This window comes from Lottia gigantea, assembly GCF_000327385.1.
Source record: "Lottia gigantea unplaced genomic scaffold LOTGIsca_200, whole genome shotgun sequence".
Lineage (NCBI taxonomy): Eukaryota > Metazoa > Mollusca > Gastropoda > Lottiidae > Lottia > Lottia gigantea.
The window spans coordinates 201,976-225,688 of NW_008708402.1; the positions used below are offsets into that span (position 1 = coordinate 201,976).

Consider the following 23,713-nt stretch of genomic DNA (forward strand, 5'->3'; position numbering starts at 1 on the left):
TGATACGACATTGTTTGTTTCTTTGGCACTAGAAGTGTCTCTATCAAAGACTTCTTGTAATTGTACCTCTTGTACTCAAAATCTCCATTCTCTGGACATGGACATGCGCATTCTGAAATGAAAAAGTGATAGCATGAACATTTTGACGATTGATATCAAACTTGTTTCTGACAAGCTATCTATCCTCACTGGTCACTGCTCAGGTTAAGACGAATTATTGTCTCGGTATATTAACCGAAACCGATCAAGATAATCACCCAAATGAATCTAATTATAACGTGCAAATCCAATCCATATAAGCTATAAGCTAGACTTCTTCAACGAAAACCAGGCTCTCTCTAAAATAATGTTAAACGTCGATGAACTACATTTATCCCAAATTTTGTCTTGAAGAAAATCTGACATACGTCTTTTATAAGTAGAATAGTTGATTGTCGGAATGGATTCAAGTGTCAGAATATCAGTTGTTGATCTGAGCATTTCTTCTGTATAAATTGACCATACTTTTGATGACGAATGTATTTCCACCGAAAACCATCCTGATATTGATGAGAAGACAGATGGGAAGGTTGTGTGTTCAGGAAGTTCTCTGGATGTTAAAGATGGTTCTAATTCATATGTTGTTTCTGTTTCGGCATCCGATAAAGAGGCGTCAGATGAAGATATCAGATCAGAGAGCGCAGAAGACTCAATTGATGATACTGATATAGATATTTCAGATGCCCCAATAAGCGTTGATGATTCAGTTGGCGTGGAGTGAATCGTCATTATAATTTCCGTTATAGTCCATGGTGGTGTACTGTATAAATTCAAATATTCTGACGGCATGTATTGCGATGTTAAAATTGATGTTGACAGCGCAGATAATTTGTTTGTCGATAGCATAGTTGTACTTGATTTTAGTGATGCCGTATCTCTTTGCTCTAATGACTCGAACTGATGAGACAATATCAACGTTGTCAACTCGTCATACATTACAGCATCATCGGATGTTGTTGAAGCTGATGTCATTTCAGATGAAATAGGCGATGTGGTAGTTACAGTTGTCTTGTGGTTTAAGGTGTCTATCTCGGATGAATTTAAATATGAATCGCTTACACTACTATTCATAAATGGCATTGTATGTGTATTAGTGTAGTTGACCATACGCTGACTTTTGAAACCTGCAAAATATTTGTAATTAATAGTACCTATTTGTCAATAAGGAAATGGATTTTGAAGCCGACACCGGGTCTATTTTCTCAAGCACTGGGATGAGATGCTTATAGTTGATACATTACCATTTCTAAATAACAAAGTCCTGATGTGGAAATCAGGGCAATACTCAGTGGATCTATTGCAACTGACAAGCACCGTTCAAAATTTACCTTGAAAACAAATCTTTCTGTAGTAATTCACGTCTTTTGGCAGCACTTTGTCTACTTGTATAAAATCTCCTGGGTTTTCCGAAAGATACATATTGCAAAATTGTTTATCTTTATAAGCTATAAAACATTGCTCAGTGCTGTTGAGTATTACAGACAGACACAAGTTGTTACAATCCTTTTCACTATCTACTACTCTAACTGTTTTCTGTTTTTCTTCAACTGGTAACAATGAGGTCAGCTCCATTGTACATTCTCCTGAAAGGAAGACGTTTGGAACGCATGTCTCGATATCAGAAACATTTTGTGATCACACTGATATAAAAGTAACAGCAATGAATAACCGGTCATCAGTATCATATGCATGAGTTCTCTCCCATATTTCGTCTTACCTCTGATGGATTGTCATTGCTTATTTAAAATGAAGGGAGATAAATGCTCTTTCAACAAATGTGGAATTTTACTATGATCTCAATTTTGGTTTGTATTTTTTTTTTGATTTTCTCAAATGACCATTTAGTGAGTAATTTGTCATGAAGAAATTCTGACCTGTGTCGCATAGGGTTTGAGTTTTTTTTAAAAAATTATTAACTTGTACTCCATCCATTGAAGAAAGATATTGATAACCAAACTCTCCATCTGTTCCAAGAAAGTCTTCGGGAATACAAAACGAAATACATACCAATATATTGTTGGCATATGAATGCATAAGGACGGTCACATAGCATTGTTTTCCACTCAAAGGAATTGGTTGGATCTTCGTGTACACGGACGCATCTGTCAGATTGAATGGAGTTTGGTTCTGGAGAAAACCATAGAGTCCAATTTCCAAGACCGTCACCATCAGTCCATTGAAAAAATTCAGTGGTTACATCTAGGACGTAAAGACCAATCCAATAATCTGTTTCACTAAAATGAAATTGTTTATGTCTGAAGTTATGAGGAGGATCTAATTTGCAACAGGCAGAATCTGGGAACTGCAAACTTTTGGCAATTAGCAGATATTGTTTTTACACCTCGATCAACTATCCTCCGCTTAAATAAAGACGAAAACGTTTAGCACTTGTGCCCGCTTCTTGCAGACAGCATTAGTTAACATGTAAAAGGAATGGAATTTTAACTCCGTGATATTTGCACCATTTTTATGATTTGTTTAAAAGTTCACTTGGACGTCAAAAATTGGCATCATCATCCGAGTTGTTTATCTGTGTACACGCAGAATTAAACAATATTATTACTAGTAATGGTATTGAATAATTTGTAAATCTGCACCGAAAAAATATTATAGAATCTTTGAAAATTTTAAAATTGTTTTTCCTTTTCCTTGTTTTTTGAAAATCAATTAAAATTAATTAAAATCAAAATACTGTTATTTTAGGTTGCTGTTTTTTTTAGATTTCCAACATCATTTCTTTAATGTAAAAATAATCATTTTGGTATTTTTTTCATTTCTATTTTTGAAAGTTAAAGTGCTATCGAGTTAATATTCCAGTAGCAGTCTTTGAAAAAAAAAATGTTAACCATCTAAATAACTATTTGCCAAAAACGTGGCGAAAACGAAGGCTTTATATTAGTGTGTGAAATACAATAGCATAATATGCCAATTGCAAAAATGATGCATTTAGTATTTTATGTGTAAGAATGCCACACCATTTGCTGTTTTCATACACACGATAGTCAATCAAACCGTTGTCATGTATGTCAATATTAATGCGAGTTGAATCAATACATCAAGTACCTTAAAGAAATCGTTGAATTATTTGCAAAGAGTAAACTCAAAGCATCAGCAACGTCTTTTGATTTCATTGTTAGTAATTCCATACCATGATATTGACAAGCATAATAGGCTTCGTTCCAAGTACTTTCCTGTGTGAATATTGTGATATTCAACCTTTCTGTTGGTGCCAAGGAGACGTTGTCTGAAATATACCATTGTAGTAACATAACGCTTCATGTTAATTTGTGGATATTTGATTGACATTTGGTATCAAATAACAATAATCTCAGTTTAATTCAAATTAAACGAAACTTTCCTTTGTTATGTTATTATTTAGCCACTTAATAAATTCAAACAATAAAATTTCTGCCCTCTCGAACGCTGTGATTTTGTGACTCGATAGAAAGGTGTATTCCGAGAAGCATTAGATACCTATTGCAGCTTTTGTTTGCGTCACAAAATGCCAACGTTGGAGATGAAAGAAATTTGATTGGTTGGCGGCATCAAACTTAAATGGCTAAATTAAAAATAATACTTAATAAAAAACGGAAAGCGAGTTTAGTCTAAGTTTAATTAGACTGCAATAATCTAATAAAGAATCTGCATAATGAATACCGAATCAATCAATGAAATCAATGTATAATTAGTGTGAAATGTTTAAATATGTGAAATCATTGTTGATATTCAAATCGTTGTTTTTTAAGAAAGAAAGTAATCAATATTACTTTAGAACAAAATAAATGAGAATTTGTCTATCTAAGGCTCAATGCAATAAGAGTCAGAGAATATTAGCTAGTATTATAATGAGAGCATACATCATCCTAAGTCGTCACCTTGCTGCACCAACTTTCATCGATATGCATTGTTTAATAAGATAAAATATAGTAGAGATAAAAAAAAATGCAAAGAGAATGCAAGTATTTTATAAAGAAGCTTATTTGTTGTGTAACAATTTTTTATAAGCTTAAAAGAAGAAAGTGAGATAGTGATATAAAATTACGTTAATTGCCACTAAAATCCTTTCCCACAGTATTATTCAATAGTATAGTGAAATTTGTTTTTCGGGGAAGACAGAGTTTGATTGTCCCAAATGAACTTTAAAAAGTCTGTGATTCCATAATTGAAAATGTTTCGTTTCGTAGCATGAAATCTGCGATCCTTAAAATAAACATTTAGTGGCTGGGTTAGTAGGGCGGTTGGGATTTAAAACCCACACTCATCCGGTCTGTGGGCCTTAAATCGGGGCGTAAATTATTTTACGTTTCTCCTACATATTGTTTTGAAATTCTTAACCTGAATTAATTATATTCGAGTTTTCACATGTTATTGTCTAAGCAAAGTAAAAAGTATTTTGAAGTACACGGAGAGGACATCATCTTTATAGGCTACCAATAAGTGAAATTAAAACGCTAAGCGAGTCGTTTGTTACTTATTACGAGTGCTTGCAAGTACACTAAGAGGCAGATGTCTAAGAGTTCATTGGATCTGTCTGGGTGTATATCAAGTTCTTTGTTGACATTAACATTTCTAACATTAGTATTATCGATAAAGTGTAGGCCTACATAGACGACACATCGATTCGAAATACGGATAACATTCGGAAGATCCTTCGTTACAATGCTGTCGTCTTTCTTTCGGGGCTCTTCTCTCTACCCGTGCGAGAGAAGGCTTCGCGTACGTGATAGCTCGAGAAATTTGACTGTTCGTATTTGTTCATTTTCATTAGATAATGTATGACAGCCTTGGGTAGTTTCCACGTCGATTTAGGAATCAACATGGTTTATTAGCGGATAGAATAGGCCTTTCTTAATGAGATGACGTCAATATTCATAGAAATATCAAAACGAGGCTAAGTGGGCAAGGAGGTCTGTTTAGCATGTTTCTATCATTTCGACGTCAACTAGCGACAAATTTTACAATACATAACCTTCCATTTCCTTGAAGATGGTGTTATAGATCGCTGACGGGAGGATACTTATATTCGTTATAGACATCAAACATCAAAACCAAAGGTAAGTCACTAAGTTGACTAAGCCCAAAGCCTGTAGTGTAAAGCCAAAGGAGTAAAAGTGTGACCTAGTTATCACACCATCGCCGACGTGAGTGTCGGTAAATCTCATTTTTATACGCCCACATGAAATGGGGGGCGTATATTGCCGTCACCTCTTTCCGTCGGTCCGTCGGTCGGTCCGTCCGTAATCCACAATTGCTCGTAAACACTATACAAGGCACAATTCCTGGCTGATATCGACGAAACTGGGTATGGTTGTTTGTAATCACCCAAGGATATGAACCCTATTGAAAATCAGACGAATCGAAAATTTTTACTATGAGTTATTGCCCTTGTTCTGGAAACGCTCGTAAACACTCTAGAAGGTGCAATTCATGACGGTTTTTGATGAAACTTGGTATGAGTGTTCGTTATCGCCCAAGAATAAACCCTATCGAAAATCAGAAAATTTGAAAAATATTTAGTATAAGTTATTGCCCTTGTTCTTGAAAACGCATTCAATTTTAGCTTGTAAACACTCTAGAAGGCACAATTCTTGATGGATTTTGACGAAACTTGGTGTGAGTGTTTGTAATCACCCAAGGATAAACCCTATCGAAAATCAGAAAAATTAAAAAATATTTAGTATTTGTTATTGCCCTTGTTCTTGAAATTTTTAGTTATCACTCTAGAAGGCACAATTCTTGACGGATTTGGACGAAACTTGGCATGAGTGTTGGTTATCACAAATGGATAAACCGTATTGAAAAACCGAAAAATTGAAAAATATTTAGTATGAGTTATTGCCCTTGTTCTTGAAAACGCGTTCAAATTTTAGCTTGCAAACACTCTAGAAGGGCAACTCTTGACGAACTTTAACGAAATTTGGCTTGAGTGTTGGTTATCACCCAAGGATGAACCCTATTGAAAATCAGAACAATCTAAAAATATTGAGTATGAGTTATTGCCCATATTCTTGAAAACGCGTTCAATTTTTAGCTTGTAAACACTCTAGAAGGCACAATTCTTGACGGATTTGAACGAAATTTGGCTTGAGTGTTTGTTATCACTCATGGGTAAAGCCTATTGAAAATGAGAAAAATCGAAAAAATATTTAGTATGAGTTATTGCCCTTGATCTTGAAAACTAGTTCAAATTGTAGATCATAAAAACTCTAGAAGGCATGATTCTTGCCGAATTTTGACCAAACTTGGTTTTATTATTCATTACCGCGCTGAAGATTGAATATTTGTCTTCTAGAGTTTTCACGAGCTAAAGTTTGAACACGTTTTCAAGAACTAGGGCAATAACTCATACTCAATATTATTCAGTATCGCCCTAAAGAGTTCAAAAGAAGTGTATGACTGAAGGTTGAATATTTCATACTGGTGATTGTTACTGTACTGCTAAATATATATAACCTTGCCTGGCAAGCTATCTTGTTTACGGGTATAACATGAGATTGCTAAATTATTTTGTCATTATTGGTCTAGTCAGTAAGGCCTATTATTACTACGGTATTTGCCTTACTGCTTAAGCTAATCTAGTATAATTCTACTCAGTACTCTATGCCTCGGATTCTAGGGCATGATAAAATGTGAATGACAACTTGTAGTTCTAATGAGTTCAAGTTGATAGCCTGATTCGAGAATGTGCCTATTCTTTTAGTTCTAACGTGTAAGACTAACTGATTAGAAAAAAGGCCTTAGAGAAGAATCGGTATGCTTTAATTAACAAGTCTTTGTTTTTGTTTTAGGCTGGGAAAGGATTTCCTATTTAAAGATACATGTGGTTGGTATCATGTGGTATGTGATTTATGTGAATGTATAACTAGATTTCTCTAGATCATGTGAAGATAAACATCTCCTTAGTTCCATGAGAATGTCACATTTTTATCAATTCATTATGTAATATGCTGTAAATTATATTATAATTTGAATAATATGGAATGAAATAAAAGACAAAATTGATAGTGTTTTTTTTTTATAATTCAGTGCAAAAATTCATATGATGTTAACATACATTTATAATTCAACAACATGTACATGTATATATTACAAGTCCTTTTTTTCTGTCACTTGATCCTGGAGATTCTCATTTTCGCCCTCATGCTCTTAATTTGTCTTGTGCTATAAAACCTAAACAGATAAGAATTATATATTAGCCCTGATTATTTCAATGATATTCAATTTCAAATTCGATATGATATTATTTAAATATTGCAATTGATTACAAACCCTTAAATTGAATTTGAGCTTCACTCAAAAGTTACCCTTGTGGGGCAGGGCATACTTCTATACTTATTTGGTTTATCTCTCTAAGAAATAATGTTACCAATAAATAAGACAAATAAGGCTTACCTTAGGAGTTTTTCCTTATTGATGTCAAACATCATTTGATTCATCTACATATTTATCTTCTCCAGTACATCTTCTGGGCAAACTTCTTACATTAATGGGTTACCCCAGTTAGTTTTGGATTGTATAGATCTTTTCAATTTGGTCCATCACTGCAACCAAGTTGAAAATTATGTGAGCAAACTATTGTGCCATCAGTAATATGTTAAAACATTACATGCACACGTAGGCCTATGTCAGTATGTGTAAACAGCCTGCTGGTGCTATTTAAGTATAAAATTATGACAAATTTGCCTAAATGTTGTAGGGCACTTGTTTGTTGGACTGGGGTGGGGCTGTGTGGTGTTGTATTTAGAATATTACTAATGTAGATCGAAGATTATTAAAGAAAACTATTTAGTTGTGTAGGCTAGTAATGAACTAACATAGCTGCAATAGGCCTGTGCCATGGCTAAAAAAGGCACAAAGAACAGAAGGGACCAAGCCCAAGAAGATAAGTAAGACAGACCTACCCTACTAAGACTGATTTGAAATGTTGACAATCCAGGCCTACTTCTATCTACTCTACCTACACTGTAGGCTACTGTACTAAATCCAGAGGAGCAGATTCTCTTATTCAGATAAGATTACACTTACTCTCCAATCACGAAATATAATTTAACAAATCGCAGTTGTAGGAGAGTAGGTTAGGCTAGTAACTCAGTCATCTTTTACTTTTGGTGACTGAGTAGGCTCTACTCACAGACTTACTTACCTGGCTAAAACTTGAACTAGTTGAAGCTCGGCCATTCGTCCTGTTAATTTTTTTAGTCTTTAACAATCGAAAACCATTATAAAAGTGACGAAGCTATATCATCAAGCTCTTCTTTTCACAGCTTCGTTAACGTGGTGTCGGCCATGTTTATTTACAGCTGAACACGTTGCCCACTTAGCCTCGTTGTGAAATTAGTGGGCGGAGCTATGCATACGTTTTGAGAAAGGGGTATGGTTGTCGACGTTACGATTAAGACGTTCCGACAGGAGCGATTGAGATGATGCAGTCGACGGTACTAAAATAAATTTGCACGCATGGTGGTCAGCACGTCTTGGTGGGTGATTTGGTAATGGTCGACCAAAACCTGCATCACAAAGCCACATCCGGTTAAGGTTTCGAATATTCTCGCCAACAGCTGATGTTCCATTGCATGGCAAATAAAAATATCCAAATCAGAAACTTTGCGTTTGAAGGTGAACGCATGCTGACCTTTCTTTTGGGGGGTGAGGATTACCAAGCTATGGAGACACTGCAGAGCAGTACTTTGAAGAAAAACTTGACAAAAGGTTCTTTCCCCTCCGGATCGGTACTTGATGGTGTCGGTAGTCTTGTGGTCGTTTCTGTTGTCGTTTCTGGGTGGGTAGGCATGGTTTTAGGTAGGTCACCGTTGAGATGGAAGGTAAATTGAGATGGATGGCGATTCCAGTGGCGGAGCCCCGAAAGCAAGTTTTTGGGGCAAAAATCTCATACATAGGTTACAGATTCGGTCGATCTCAAATGTCTCGTCCTTAATCGATACATTCAGAGAGTATCCCTGCACTGTCATAATTGATTAGAATTACTGGTTAAAATGAAATTCCGAAGACAGAAAAACTCGCTTGACTTACCTGTTTTCAAAGCAATTAACAGCCATACTACATGTATATAATAATATATTCTACTTAGAGATATCTGACACGTCTTCATCATCTTAGCTAAATACTGGATCTGAAATTATTCGATAATCATATGTTATTTTCACACTCTAAACATTTGAACAACCGAAGACTTCCCACTGTGATATTCAATAGTAATTATGTAAATTGAAGTAACCTGCTTCAAGGCATTACATGTAAACACTAATAGAACTTCACGTGATCCTGAAAAAGCCTATTTTACTAGGTACGATACCTGGCGACAATACAACTTGACTGTCAACGCCTTTCAGAAAGAGTTATTATGGAATTAATTATTTGCTCTTCAATAAAAAGAAGTTTAAAAGATCCGTCTAAACAAACCATTTTGTTGAAATTGTGTTAAAAATTACCAATGAACATGCAATTAAAGGGATTGTTAAGAGGTTTTCTAAATCTGTTAAGTGTATTGGTGTTTCCCTTAGAGTAGATATTTTCCTCCGTACATGGTATTTTTGACCACTACTGCTATGGCACTGAGACCAAATCTTTTAAGCATACCATTTCTATACAACTTAATTTTGCTAGCTCGGGTCAACTAATTGAACTTGAGCAATGTATGATATTCCGTACCAGATATGGACAAATGGTCAAGGTGCAAAAATGGGTTTTAATTTCCACTTTTCAAAATAGAATCGAATACTACTAATAGATAGAACTAGCTGTGACGACTTTCGAAATGTTCAAGATATTCTGGAATTAAAACCAAATGTAAAAAATAGATTTGAGTCTGATTTGGGGGTCTTGATTTTTACTCTGAAAAATATACATATTAATTTCATTTACCATATGATGTACAAATTTGAAAATTCTAGGATTTTCATAAGTATTTCCAAAAAAAACAGTAAACACATTAAAGTTTTATAGGCTTTTAATTGTTTGGTAGCAAAATTACTCTGTTGGCGAATTAGCCTCTCTTGCTGCTTTGATTCCAGACGTTAATAACTTTCTACACACAGTCAATACAACTCCCCGAAATAATTCTCTTTCAACATGTGGGTGTAACATTTCTTCTTCTCAATGGTTGACATTAAATATGGTTAGTTTAGAGATTTATGGTTGCTAATTGCTATGATATAACATTCTGCTAGCGCTGAACGAGCATGGGGCAAAAAGCTCCATTCTTCTGATAAATTATAAATATTTGAATTTGGTCCATTATGTTCTTTTGACACTTGTTGATATTATCAAATGGCGCATTGAAAATAGAACGATAATAGTTCAATTCAACTACTTAAAGTTCATTTCAATCCAATTAACACATTTAAAAAGATCTAATGTTTATAATAATCTTTAAAGCGCGTTGTAAGACAATGTTCTATCAAGTTCTATAAAGGCGGTTTAAAAGCAGGAAATGTATTTCTTTCATAATAGAAAAACAATGGATCTGATCTGTTTGTTTTCATTAACCGTTTCCTGTGTTAGGTTTCTTTGTGTAGTAGGCGCCCTACTATAGTTCAGGTAGAATATTGTTAGTTCAAGAATTTAATGATAAATGTGACACATTTTTTGTAGAAAATCAAACATAATTAAGGAAACGTTCATTTATATTCCTTTTTAATGAATGTAGGATATGTATTGTGGTTTTTTTTAGTCGACAAATCCAGAAGAGTTCTCGTTTCAAGACATATTTTACGAAATCCCCGCTCACTTAAGGTGTGTTGACACTATCAATATTTCTACAACATTCCTATTTCCAGCACCATGTTGATGAAAATACTTGTAGTTGTTGCTTGGTGGTAAAATGTCAGAGAATTGTTGGGACAAGATTTTTGTCTCCACGTGTGCCAGCAGCAGGTCGGTGAAACTCTTGACAAGACTAGTGACAAAAATTGCCCACCGTTCTCGTGCCCACACCTTTACAGATGCACTTTTCTCGGTCGACTGAGAGAATCAACAAGTGAATGGTAGTATCTGTGAGATCTGAACAGTCACTGGATTTGTTGTCGTTCTGTGCGCTCTGTCTGAAAACTCAATATAGTCGACAGTTACCATGTGTTACGTTCTAAAAATTAATTGGAGCTTCTGGGCATAAGTGCCGGCATCTATCTAAGTTAATCAATCCAGGTCAATTTTTCGATAGGAGCTTCTCATTCGTGTCAAGTAAAACTCCATTCATTTCATTTTATTTCATTTCATTTCTTGCTCGTATCAAACAATCTGATGAAATGCTTTGAAATTTCAGTCGATCTTAATGTACACTTTAAACGGGCACGTTCGCAATCTGCGCGATCAATCAAACCTTTGCCTCAGGTATGGGAATTTTGCAGCCAAGATCATCAATAAGAGTGTTCAAAACTCTGCCGAAATGTGAACGAATCTTCAGTTGTTTCCATAAATATCGTTTGAAAGTTGCATTGACTTAAGACCACAACATAAAAGACAGCAATTCATTTCATAATTGGATATTTATAATGATTTTTTTCTGTTTTGAAGCTCGCGGCTAGATGTGTTTCTCATAACAATAAGAATGAAGAAAGTAAAAGTCGTAGTTTGTGTTATTTTTAAAAGATTATGTTATTTTCGTGTATTTTCAAGTACGCCTGGGCGCTATTTACATTTTAAATGTTTGTCCCAATAAAAATTGAAAATACTGAATGTTGCAATTTAATGTCTCAGTCTACCAGAGAAAATCTTACATTTAAGGAACAAACGACGTATTCAACGAGAATTGAAGTATAATATGAGTAATTGAATGGAATTTTATTTTTAGTTTGAACTATGTTTTAATTTTCATATGTTTTTTTATGCATTAATGATTTTGACGTCATTCAAATAAATGGCCTTTATGAATCACAATACAGAGTTGGTTTTACTGCACATACAGGTAGTCCAGTGGTAGAGCACAAAAGTATGTTTTGGAGTACTGGTATATATACAATGTTTTAATGTTGTTTCTACTTCAGGTTGAGTCGAATATATGTAAATAGTACTAGAAATGTACGAAAGTCGCGTAATTCCTTCAAGCATATCTCAAACAAGGAATTTATTTTCCTATTTCTGTAGATTTCTTTTCAATATCATGGCAGTGGTTCGACTCGTTTTTTTTTTAACTTTAAAACATGGATAATTTTGGATCATTTTCACATGGATTACAAAATCGAATTTTGAGCTGTGAACATAAAAAAATTCCCTTTTCTGTGACTAGGGTATGATTGGTCATGAAATGGCGCATCTGTCCCTTTAAATTGATATGAAATATTCAATACTCAATAAAAAAAAAACCGTCAGAAGTTCATTACTCTGAAACATATAATTTGTATCCATAAAATGTTTTGACTACTACAGGTCCTATTACATCCCCTACCACCAGTCCGACACCATCTCAAACTACCAGTCCAACAACATAAACTACCAATTCTACAGCATCCCCTACTTTTACTCGACCACTCCCCCTACAAGTCCTTAAGTCACCTAATGATGAAAAGTCATCAACTACATCTCTTACTAAAAGTCCTCAACTACCAGTCTAACCACTTCTAGACAAAATTCACTCACATAACACCCCCAACCACCAGTCCGACAGCTTCCCCTATACTAGTCCAACAATATCAAAAACTACAAATGCAACAGCCTCTCTTTCTGCTAGTCCAACAACATCATCAACTACCAGGCCTACCACACCCCCTACTAAAAGGCCTACATCAGTCCCCTAAAACCAATCGCCTACCACCAGTCTTAGAATATGCTCTACCACCAGTCCAACAACTTCACCTACTGCCAGTCCTATAACATCTTCCGCCAGGCCAGCCATTTCTCCCACCGACAGTCCGACAACAAATACAATTGAAGTTGTTGGACGGGTAGCATGAACTGATAGTAGGACTGGTAGTAGATGTTGTAGGATTGGTAGTTGTGGGTGTAATTAGACTGCTATTAGGGCTTATTGTTGAACTGGTAGTAGGGGATGATGCAGGAATAATATTTTCGGAGCTTGTTAGACTGGTGACTGGAGATGCTGGTAAACTGGTAGTTTAATTGGTGGTAGGAGATGTTGTCGGACTGGTAATAAAAGAGAATGTTTGTCTGGGGGTAGGAGATGTTGTAAGACTTGTAGTAGAATTGTTCAACTAGTGGTAGGGGGTGTTTTATAACTGACAGTAAAGAGTATTAGTAGGGGATGTTATTGGATTAGTGGGAAAGAATATTGGACTGGTAGTAGATGTCGATGGATTTATATTGATTTCTGGTAGGAAAAATGGTTGGACTGGTAGATGGACATATTGTCAGACTGGTGGTAGGGGTTGTTGTAGGACTGACTGTAGGTGATGTAGGACTAGTATTAGGGGAGGTTGTTGAACTGATAGAAAGGGATGTAGTAAGATGGTAGTGGAGATGTTGTTGGACTAGTGGTAAGAGATGTTGTTGGACTGGTAGTAGCGGAAGTTGTTGGACTGCTTATTATAAGTAATAATATTTCTTTTTGACACCAATAATGACGAACTTTACCAACACCAATTTGTGAATAAATTATTTGGATAAAAGTTACACTTTGTTAAATTATACATGACTTCTGACAATTCTTACTGACTATTAAATGTTTTAATTTAAATTATCGCGATAATACGGGTAATAAAAACCATTATATATGAATTCATTGACCCTGAATACATGTATATTGACACCAAAATTATGTCTTTTGGTGCTCTAGACGCAAAGTTATGACAGAAATAGTATTTGGAATATTGAGGATGGCGGCAAATTGGTCCATAAAAAAAATTACCCAAGGGTGCCGAAGTGGCACCCGGTGGAAATGTGTTCAGAAGGGCTATCGCAAGCAGAAAAAAAACAATAACACATGGTATGTACTCTAAAATAAACTTTCATCAAAATCTGGTATATGGCCACCAGACTAAGGTTGCTAGGTCAGCAATTAATTTCATAATTGGATTTTTATAATTATTTTGTGTAGCTCGCGGCTAGATGTGTTTTACATCACATTATGTGATTATTGTTGCCCTTTAATGTCGCAGTCTGCCAGAGAAAAAACTTACAGTTAAGGAACAAACAACGAGAATTGAAGTGTGATAATAGTAATTTAATTTAATGGAAAAATACAAGGAATAAAACTCTGTGAGAGCCTTTTGTCTCAACAGTCCTCGTGTAAATACGAGCGCAATTTGCACATACAAACTTTTAAAAGCTTCTTTAGTTGTGGGGCGGGTCAAAATGCATTTTATAGGAGCGACTTCCACTGAAGATTCAAAGAGGTCAGTATCGACAACAAAAGTCACATCGACAAAGTGGAACGGTTTCGGTTAAGCTGGTATGTGAGTTTAAGACAATTCTAGAATATTTTACATATGGATGTGAATTGTATTATGTTTGTCAACACTGTTGCAAATATTTTCAAAAGTCGATTTGTTAATCGTTCTTAATGGTGCGAGCACACGATGAGACAAAATCTCCAGTCGATCGTTTTCCACCATGCCGATAATCATATGCGGAGCATGCAAGTGAATGGAAAATGAATCTGATTGGATGGTGGCGGTCTGTCTTGCAGGCGATAAACTTTCGGAGAAAAATATGCTCGGAAACGCGATAATCGCGTCGTGGAATCATGTCAAAATTTTGTTGTGGGCAAAAAAGAAGCTACAATTTTCAATGGATTTTGACTTGGTGTGAGCTTTGGGATTGATAAGATGGCGGTCAAGTTCGAATTTGACGATTTTTCGATGAACCGTTTTTGACTTATTGCCTTGACTGAGTAAAATCGCATCAATTTTTGGAATTGATAAAATGACAGTCAAGTTCTTATTTGACGATTTTTCGAGTTATTGCTCTCGACTTAGTAAAAAAAAACTCATCAAATTTGTTTGTAAACATGATAGAGGCTACAGTTTATATCCAATCTTGAAGAAACTTTCTATTCATGTACATAATAATAAAATATTGATCAAGTATGAATTTGGCTTATTAGAAACACACCAAATTTGGCTTGTAAACATGATCGAGTTTTTATCAGATCTTAATGAAATTAGGTATGCATGTATATTTAAAATGATCATTGTCAAGTTCTAATTTGGCTCATTTTGGATGAATGGTTTAGTAAAATATGTCTAATTTGGCTTGTAAACATAATTGGGGCTACAGATTTTATCTTATAGTTATGAATCTTGGTATATTGATAAAATCACGGTTACGTATGAATTCGGCTCATTTTGAAAGAAAGGTTTTTGAGTTATTGCCCTTGACTTGGTAAAAATATATCAAATTTGAAAACACGATGGGGGATACAGTTTTTATCGGATCTTGATGAAACGTGGTATGCAGGTATGTATTAATGAGATCTGAATAAAATTCAAATTTGTCTATGAAGATGAGACCTTGTCAAATTTGATAAAACAACTTTGAACATTTCAGACAGAGAGGAGTGTGATGATTTAATGCTTATAGGTTAATGCTATTGATTTAAAAATATTTGTGGAAAAACTCAGCATACCTGACCCCAAATTGATGAGATATTCAGGGTTTTTGAACTACAAATGCACATTGAAGTTCTTCAATATAAGAAATTTCGTATTTTTATGAAGATCTTATATTATATATTTGTGGTCAGTAAAGATTTAGACAGCTGCAAGTGGGCGTATGTTAACTTGCCTGGCAAACTGTCTTTATATTTTGTATTCATGATTTTTACGTCATTCAAATAAATGGCCTTTATCAATCAGACTATAGAATTGGTTTTACTACTCATTGAGGTTGCTAGAGTCCCGAGAGAACAAAAAAATATTAAGAGTGATGGGAAAGTTGGTAAAGACAATGATAAAAAAGCAAATGTATGTTTATTTTCTAAAAGATTTTTTCATGTGTAACCATAAATATCCAGGTTTGAAAGTTACATTGACGATCCTTCCTTAGACCACGACATAATAGACAGCAATTAATTTCATAATTAGATTTTGATAATGATTTTTGCTGTCTAGTAGCTCGCGGCTACATGTGTTTCACATCACATTATGAATGAAGAAAGTATGTATGTATGTATTTTATACTAACGACGAGATTGATCAGCATTTTTTACATTGACAGGTATGAAATTGATCAAAAGATGTCAGCATCAAAAAGGAAAACAGTTTCTTTTTAAAGGGTGTTGAAAATCGCATAGCAGATGCATTCACACATTTAGAAGTCATTGATCTGGCTTTCCAAACGCCTCAAGATCATCCTTTGGTATTGAATGTTGTTCGAAAGCGCCAGGACGATGCAGCCCATCATTAACAGGTGTCAAGTGAATGCTGAAATGGGTAAATTAATGTCTTCTGATCATCGATCATTAAATCTTGATTTTCCTAAATGGTCTACAACCTTCGATAAGGACAAAATGAAAGTGGTCACTATAAGGTCACATCTTGCCATTAAAACTGAGAACTTTCAACTACCAGAAAACAGTCTGTACAAAGAATGTGATATTTAAAGAAGGAACTGGGCAAATATCTACATAAGATTATACAATGTTTATGAAGAAATTCATAGACAAGAGGTTTGCCATCAACATGATTGATGAAAGAAAAACTCAGCACCATGGGGTATATAACCCAAACCAACCAAAAATCAGATTAATACTTTAGAAGAATACTTCCTTTAGAAATTGGAATAAGCGGTGTGGAATGCCGAATACTGGGTTGAACGAGACAATAAAGGTTGCTATGCCTGTATAATAATATTGGGTTTGTTGTATTTAGTGAGGGGTTGTATCTGATTATTCCTAACAACCATGGTTTCAAAATTACAACAGACAGTAACGAGAATCTATTCAACAATAAGCAGAATATAATAACATGATCTTTTAAGATAAGCTGCCTTTTATTATTACCAGGAAACATCATTTTACAACATCTATGTCAGTCATGCCATTTAGTCTGGATATGGTGCTGCTTTATATCTGTCAGATTAATAAAGACGATAAGATACATCTATGTTCCCTTATTCTCGGTACATAAAAAATTACTCAAAAGAATAACAATACCACGACTAGAATAAAGCTTGCCACTGGCAGCTGTCAGAAATGATAACAACGTTTTTATTAACTAATATATAAATTTTCTCAAAATTAAAAAATTCAAGTTCAAAACTTCAAGACAGGCAGATGGATGGATATGGGCGACGGCAATATACGTTAGTATGAATAGGATCACAAAGAAGCCTACTACAGGTCAAATATAACAAAAGACAGATCGTCACTAAAATTTTGAAAGTAGGTTAATCTTTGTTGGTGGACGTCTACAGAGATCCAATCTAGCATATGATATGAAGCACCCAATTTTTTTTAATTCTGCCAAAACACATATTTTCCCTAGCTTATATTACAGTCCATTCGCATGTGGGGCATTTTTGTAAACCTCCATGTAACGAAAACGATATTGGTTGCAAAGAGGCATATTAGAAACCTGGTATCAAAGTTTTGCACCTGTCGACATTATCGAGATCAGGTTGAAAAATGACAAATTCAAATTTGCTGGTTGAAATATTATTGAGACAATTGAGATATTAGATTCTGTGTTGATGAAGGAACAGTGGATTACTACATTACTACCTACTTCCTTATGTTTTGCTTGAAATAGAGAAAATAAATAAGAGCAGACCTTTCCCTCTGTGCTCAGAATACCTAAATGACCTAACTTTTTGAACTGCCAATAATTTGTTATTGTCAAAGAATTCTGGGCTATTATGTTACTGTTTTATTATGAGGCAATACAGTTTTCAGAAACTCTCGAGTTTTTAAACCTTTTCAGTGATATCTCTTTTAGGATAAAAATTTTTATTTTTCAGGAGAGATTCGTCTAGGAATACAGTAATTTCAATTTCTTTATATTTTGTCAATTTTCCTAGTAATATTCATGCGTAGAATGTGTGGTGTGGGGTTGTCAAGTTTTCTCAAAGTGAAGCCTTAAGAATTATCTCTCTTAGGGTTTCATATCATTTTCATTTTATCTCTTGTGAGTCTGGGAATATAGCACGTAAGCTAAACTTTTACTCCATTTACTAAATTTGGTCTTCCATTATATAGGGCGGATTTTAATTTTTAGCGAACGTTTCGCTAAATTGATTTAATACAGGTATGTGACGAATTAAATAGCCAACGACTTCGCTAAATCTAACAAAGCTACAGTAAATACGGTAAATGAAATTTGCTACTGAATTAAAATCTTGTATACAGGAAATGTATGGAAGATGGCTTGTCGACGGTGCATTATTGTCATACTTGAAAGTCAATAAAGCCGGGCGTCCACTTGAGTTTTTTCTCCTGATCTGTGCGAGTTACTCTCAAGAGATCTGTCATTGTCCCCTCCATTTGAAAAACTATATATTAATATACAGTATTTGGGAGTCATCTATAAAAATTCGTTAAAACCCGTTAAGGGTTGTGATTTGTGTTACTGAAGGAAATTTGCTCATAAACATTTCATGTAGCCGACTTCTGCAAAAGTGTCCTGGAATAAAGTAACATCCCTGCTAGTTCGAGCACTCTCACACAGAAATTTGCATTTTAGCTATTTCTAGCAAACCCCCTTCTACTAGACAGGATAGCTTTGAGCAGTTCTAGAGATAGTTGGATTTTTATACCTGACATTTTATAGCAAACCCCCTTCTACTTGAGAAAACGCTCTCAGCAGGTATATCAAGAGTTGATTGCGACTGTATATCAGTTTCTCGTAGAGTACTTTTTAACATTTGAAATCGCGCTATGATACTCGCGAGTGGATGCTCGGCTTTAGTAAATTATCAGAAATACATATCAATTATATGTTACCATGCGTCAAATCGAGCTATTATAAAATCCATTGAAGTAGCGCTTTTAACTATATTGTGTAGTAAGTTTGGGTTGAATATGGAAGAGACACAGGAAAGAAATGGTACACACCCAGAGACACGGCGGGTTTGTATAATTGTATAATATTATTGTATGTATTATGGATTTTCTTATAATATAATCAAACCCGCATTTCGAGGTGTTAGGAATTTTCCGACGAAAAGGGGTTCGTGCAATAGTGACTAAAATTCGTTGTTCTTCACTATTCTTGACGAATGAACAAAATTTTACATAAATTTACGACACACGGAAGCTATCGCTCAAAAGAATGTATTCCGTCACGGAATGCTTGGTGTATGAGCCTGGCTATGAATTAAAAGCTATCGGTCAAAAGAATGTATTCCGTCACGGAATGCTTGGTGTATGAGCCTGGCTATGAATTAAATGGCTAAAGGGAACAAACCCAATGCTAATAATACTAAACTCTTTATTGTTCATGAGTCAGAACTAGGTTCATTACACCACAATGACATCATCTTGTTTAACATTCAGCCCATGGATGTATAATGTTATGATAAGCAGTAAGTCTATCATATTTTGTAAATTATAAAAATTATATACACAAATTTTTAATATAACGATTCGATATTGTACAATTTTGAATTTATTTTGCCTAAATGCGTATTAGTTTTTTTTTTAATTAGATATTCCTAATATTTTTGAAATTTCCTTGAACGTTTAAACAAATCACAAGGAAGATAATATCGATTGATCCGATTTACCAATATATCAATTAGGAAACGATAGGCCTATATAAGTAGGATAATGACCTCGGACTCGTTTAGAGTTTAGAAAACCCTCGAAAGAGGGTAAAACTCGTCCTCGGTCAGTATCCTATACATAACATTCAATCGTGTATTGTTTTCGCTTTGAAGGTATTGTTATTATATCATTTTACTACTAACTAACAATATATATACAATTGTGTATTGTTTTCTTTCTAAAGTAATTGTTATTATACCATTATGGTAATAACATACAATCGTGTATTATTTTCTCTCTGAAGTTATTGTTATTTTTCATTATGGTATTAACTAACAATAACATACAATCGTGTATTGTTTTCTTTTTCAAGTTATTGTTCTTGTATACATCATGGTATTTTATCGTGCATTACTTAAATGGATATTCAGATACACGATACTTTAGTATGCATGACACATCAAATAATTCTTCCAACTGTTTATATTTTTATACCTTCAAATACACCACGGTTGTTTTACCAGTATCCTGTTTTATTGTGTTTCATTTAAATCGATATTCATTAGTGCAAAAACAAAATATTTTCACTGTTAAGAAGTTTCCCAATACACCAATTCTAAAGCGATATAGAAATATTAAAACAGAACTCGAAACATGATTTTATTCGGAGTTTCACACTATGCGATATTCACATAACTTTCATAGCGTGAATATGTTTTAGGTAATGTTGTAATATTTCTAAATAGATATTCAGATCAAACCAGTAGATCAGTTGCATTTCAGATGCAAGGAATAGATTTATAAGTCAAAACTTCCAAATTATTTTTTTAACATGTCTTATTTGTTGCATATTCACCCCATTCTATCTAGTCTAAATTAATTTCTATATCGGTTCATGATTTTTTCAAAATGTTTTCAAATTATTTATATATATTGCAAATTCGAATTGTTTGTATGGGAAAAGAGGTTATTATTATTACAGAAATAAATCAATTACTTACTTTATTATTACAGTTGATACTTCCACTACTTACTTTATTATCCAATATACCAACCAACATCTCCACCATATTGACCTTATTTTATACCTTGACTATACCAACCTTACCTTATCATTATAGTTAATATCTTCACTATACCCACCTTACCTTATTATTACAATTAATACCCCTACTATACCAACCTTACCTTATTATTACAGATAATACCTCCACTATACCGACCTTACCTTATTATTACAGTTAACATCTCCACCATACCAACTTTACCTTATTATTACAGTTAACATCTCCACCATACCAACTTTACCTTATTATTACAGTTTATATCTTCACTATACCAACCTTACCTTATCATTACAGTTAATATCTCTACCATACCAACCTTACCTTATTATTACAGTTAATATCTCCACTATACCAACCTTACCTTATTATTACAGTTAATATCTCCACTATACCAACCTTACCTTATTATTTCAGTTAAAATCTCCACCATATTGACCTTATTTTATACCTTCACTATACCGACCTTACCTTATTATTACAGTTATACCTCTACTCCACTATACCAACCTTGCCTTATAATTACAGTTAATATCTTCACTATACCAACCATACCTTATTATTATAGTTAATATCTTCACTATACCTTTTCTTCTGTTCTTATTCTGATCTGAAATTAGAAAAAATAACTCGCCCGATGGGCGAGAAGTATAGTATCTGTTATGTACTGATTGTTTTTAGTTTACTATGAACAATATTATCATTTAAGTTCTTATTTTTTGAATATGCAACTATCATTTTCTGCTTATAGACATGGGGGAATTTCTCTTGAAGGCTCTTATAGTGGGCATGAACTATCTTGCTTGCTCGATTGCTGGTTGTATTAAACGGGACAACAAAGGGTGCTATGCCTACATTATGATGAATATTTAGTCCTATAGGTCTTGCTGTATTCAATGTCTCAATCCAATGGGCCTCCCTAGATTGACGGAATTTGGTAGTTTCATCTTCGGGCAAGTCAATTTCTATACGCTCAATTGGGATTAGGGTGAGATCGTCTATTGAATGGTCGTCGAGGTTGAAATGATTAGAAACAGGCTTGTCTTTCTTTAATTTGATGTCTGATCTATGAGCATTAAAGCGAGTTCGTAAATTATTCTTAGTTTCTCCTACATATTGTTTGGGGCATTTCTTGCATGAAATTAAATATATTACATTCGAATGTTCACATGTTAGATGTTCCTGGATCGGGTACCTTTTATTCGTAGAGTTGCTTACAAAATAATGAGTTTCTGATATAAAGGGACATGTTTTGCATCTACTGGACAAACATGGAGCACCTCTTAAACCTGGAGGTACTTCGGCATAAAGTCTGTTTTCAGCTGCTATCTGTGCTAAGGTGGAATGTTTTATGTTTCGTAAAAATCGTTTAGAGTACCCACGCTCTTTCAGTTTTGAGAAAACAATCGTACAGGCTTGGTTGAAATCAGAAGATCTTGTACAAATTCGATGAAATCGTAAAACTTGTGACTTAATTATACCAGAAAAGGTATGTTTTGGGTGAAAGGAGCTCTTGTGCAAGAGTTGATGAGTATCAGTTTCTTTGAAATACACTTTAATATCCAGTTTATCTGTTTCTGCTATGGAATCTCCCTTAAAGACTGTGGTATCGAGAAAGTCTATGCTTTTGTCACTCACGTTTGCGGTTAGTTTGATAGAAGGATGGTGGTTGTTGAGAATTTCAAAGAATTCCCAAAACTGTTCGATAGAATAAGTCCAAACCATAAAAATGTCATCCAAAAAGCGTCCGTAAAAAAGTGGGTCAAATGGACAGAGGGGCAACACCTCACGTTCCCACTCTGCCATGAAAAGGTTTGCGTACGAAGGGGCGAATCGTTTGCCCATTGCTGTCCCTGAAGTTTGTAAATATGTTTTACCATTAAATGTGAAATCGTTTCGACTAAGACAAATCTCTAAAAGCTGTAGAATTGCATTGTCGGGTCTGTTTGGATCTGGGTTTCTATTAAAAGCTTTACGAACTGCCGTTAAACCAGTAGTGTTATCGATATTGGTATACATAGAAGAAACGTCGATAGAAATTAAAATAGCATTAGAGGGAACCCGAAGATTTTTTATTTTATTGACAAAATCGGTTGTGTCTTTAAGGTAGGCGCGATGTTGGCATGCTAGTGGTAGTAAGAAATGATCAATGTATTCTGACACTGCATATGACTCACTACCACAGTCAGATATAATCGGGCGGCCTTTAGGGATTTTATTCGAGATAATCCACTCCTTGGTTGGATTCTTATGGATTTTACTATACCAACCTTGCCTTATAATTACAGTTAATATCTTCACTATATCAACCTTACCTTATTATTACAGTTAATATCTTCACTATACCAACCTAACCTTATTATTACAGTTAATATCTCCACTATACCAACCTTACCTTATTATTACAGTTAATATCTCCACTATACCAACCTTACCTTATTATTACAGTTAATATCTCCACTATACCAACCTTACCTTATTATTACAGTTAAAATCTCCACCATATTGACCTTATTTTATACCTTCACTATACCGACCTTACCTTATTATTACAGTTATACCTCTACTCCACTATACCAACCTTGCCTTATAATTACAGTTAATATCTTCACTATACCAACCATACCTTATTATTATAGTTAATATCTTCACTATACCTTTTCTTCTGTTCTTATTCTGATCTGAAATTAGAAAAAATAACTCGCCCGATGGGCGAGAAGTATCGTATCTGTTATGTACTGATTGTTTTTAGTTTACTATGAACAATATTATCATTTAAGTTCTTATTTTTTGAATATGCAACTATCATTTTCTGCTTATAGACATGGGGGAATTTCTCTTGAAGGCTCTTATAGTGGGCATGAACTATCTTGCTTGCTCGATTGCTGGTTGTATTAAACGGGACAACCAAAGGGTGCTATGCCTACATTATGATGAATATTTAGTCCTATAAGTCTTGCTGTATTCAATGTCTCAATCCAATGGGCCTCCCTAGATG

At 34.4% G+C, this 23,713-nt stretch overlaps 1 protein-coding gene across 1 annotated transcript; it reads right to left on the minus strand.

Annotated features, from left to right (window-relative positions):
- Positions 1-300: 300 nt before the first annotated feature.
- LOTGIDRAFT_174519 (hypothetical protein) lies at positions 301-12,889 on the minus strand (the record flags this gene model as incomplete). Its single annotated transcript, XM_009053851.1, has 7 exons — positions 301-1,163; positions 1,368-1,622; positions 2,047-2,273; positions 3,103-3,283; positions 5,245-5,376; positions 9,070-9,169; positions 12,806-12,889. 7 exons carry the CDS (start codon positions 12,887-12,889, stop codon positions 301-303), a joined length of 1,842 nt encoding a protein of 613 aa, XP_009052099.1.
- Between the last annotated feature and the right edge of the window lie 10,824 nt (positions 12,890-23,713).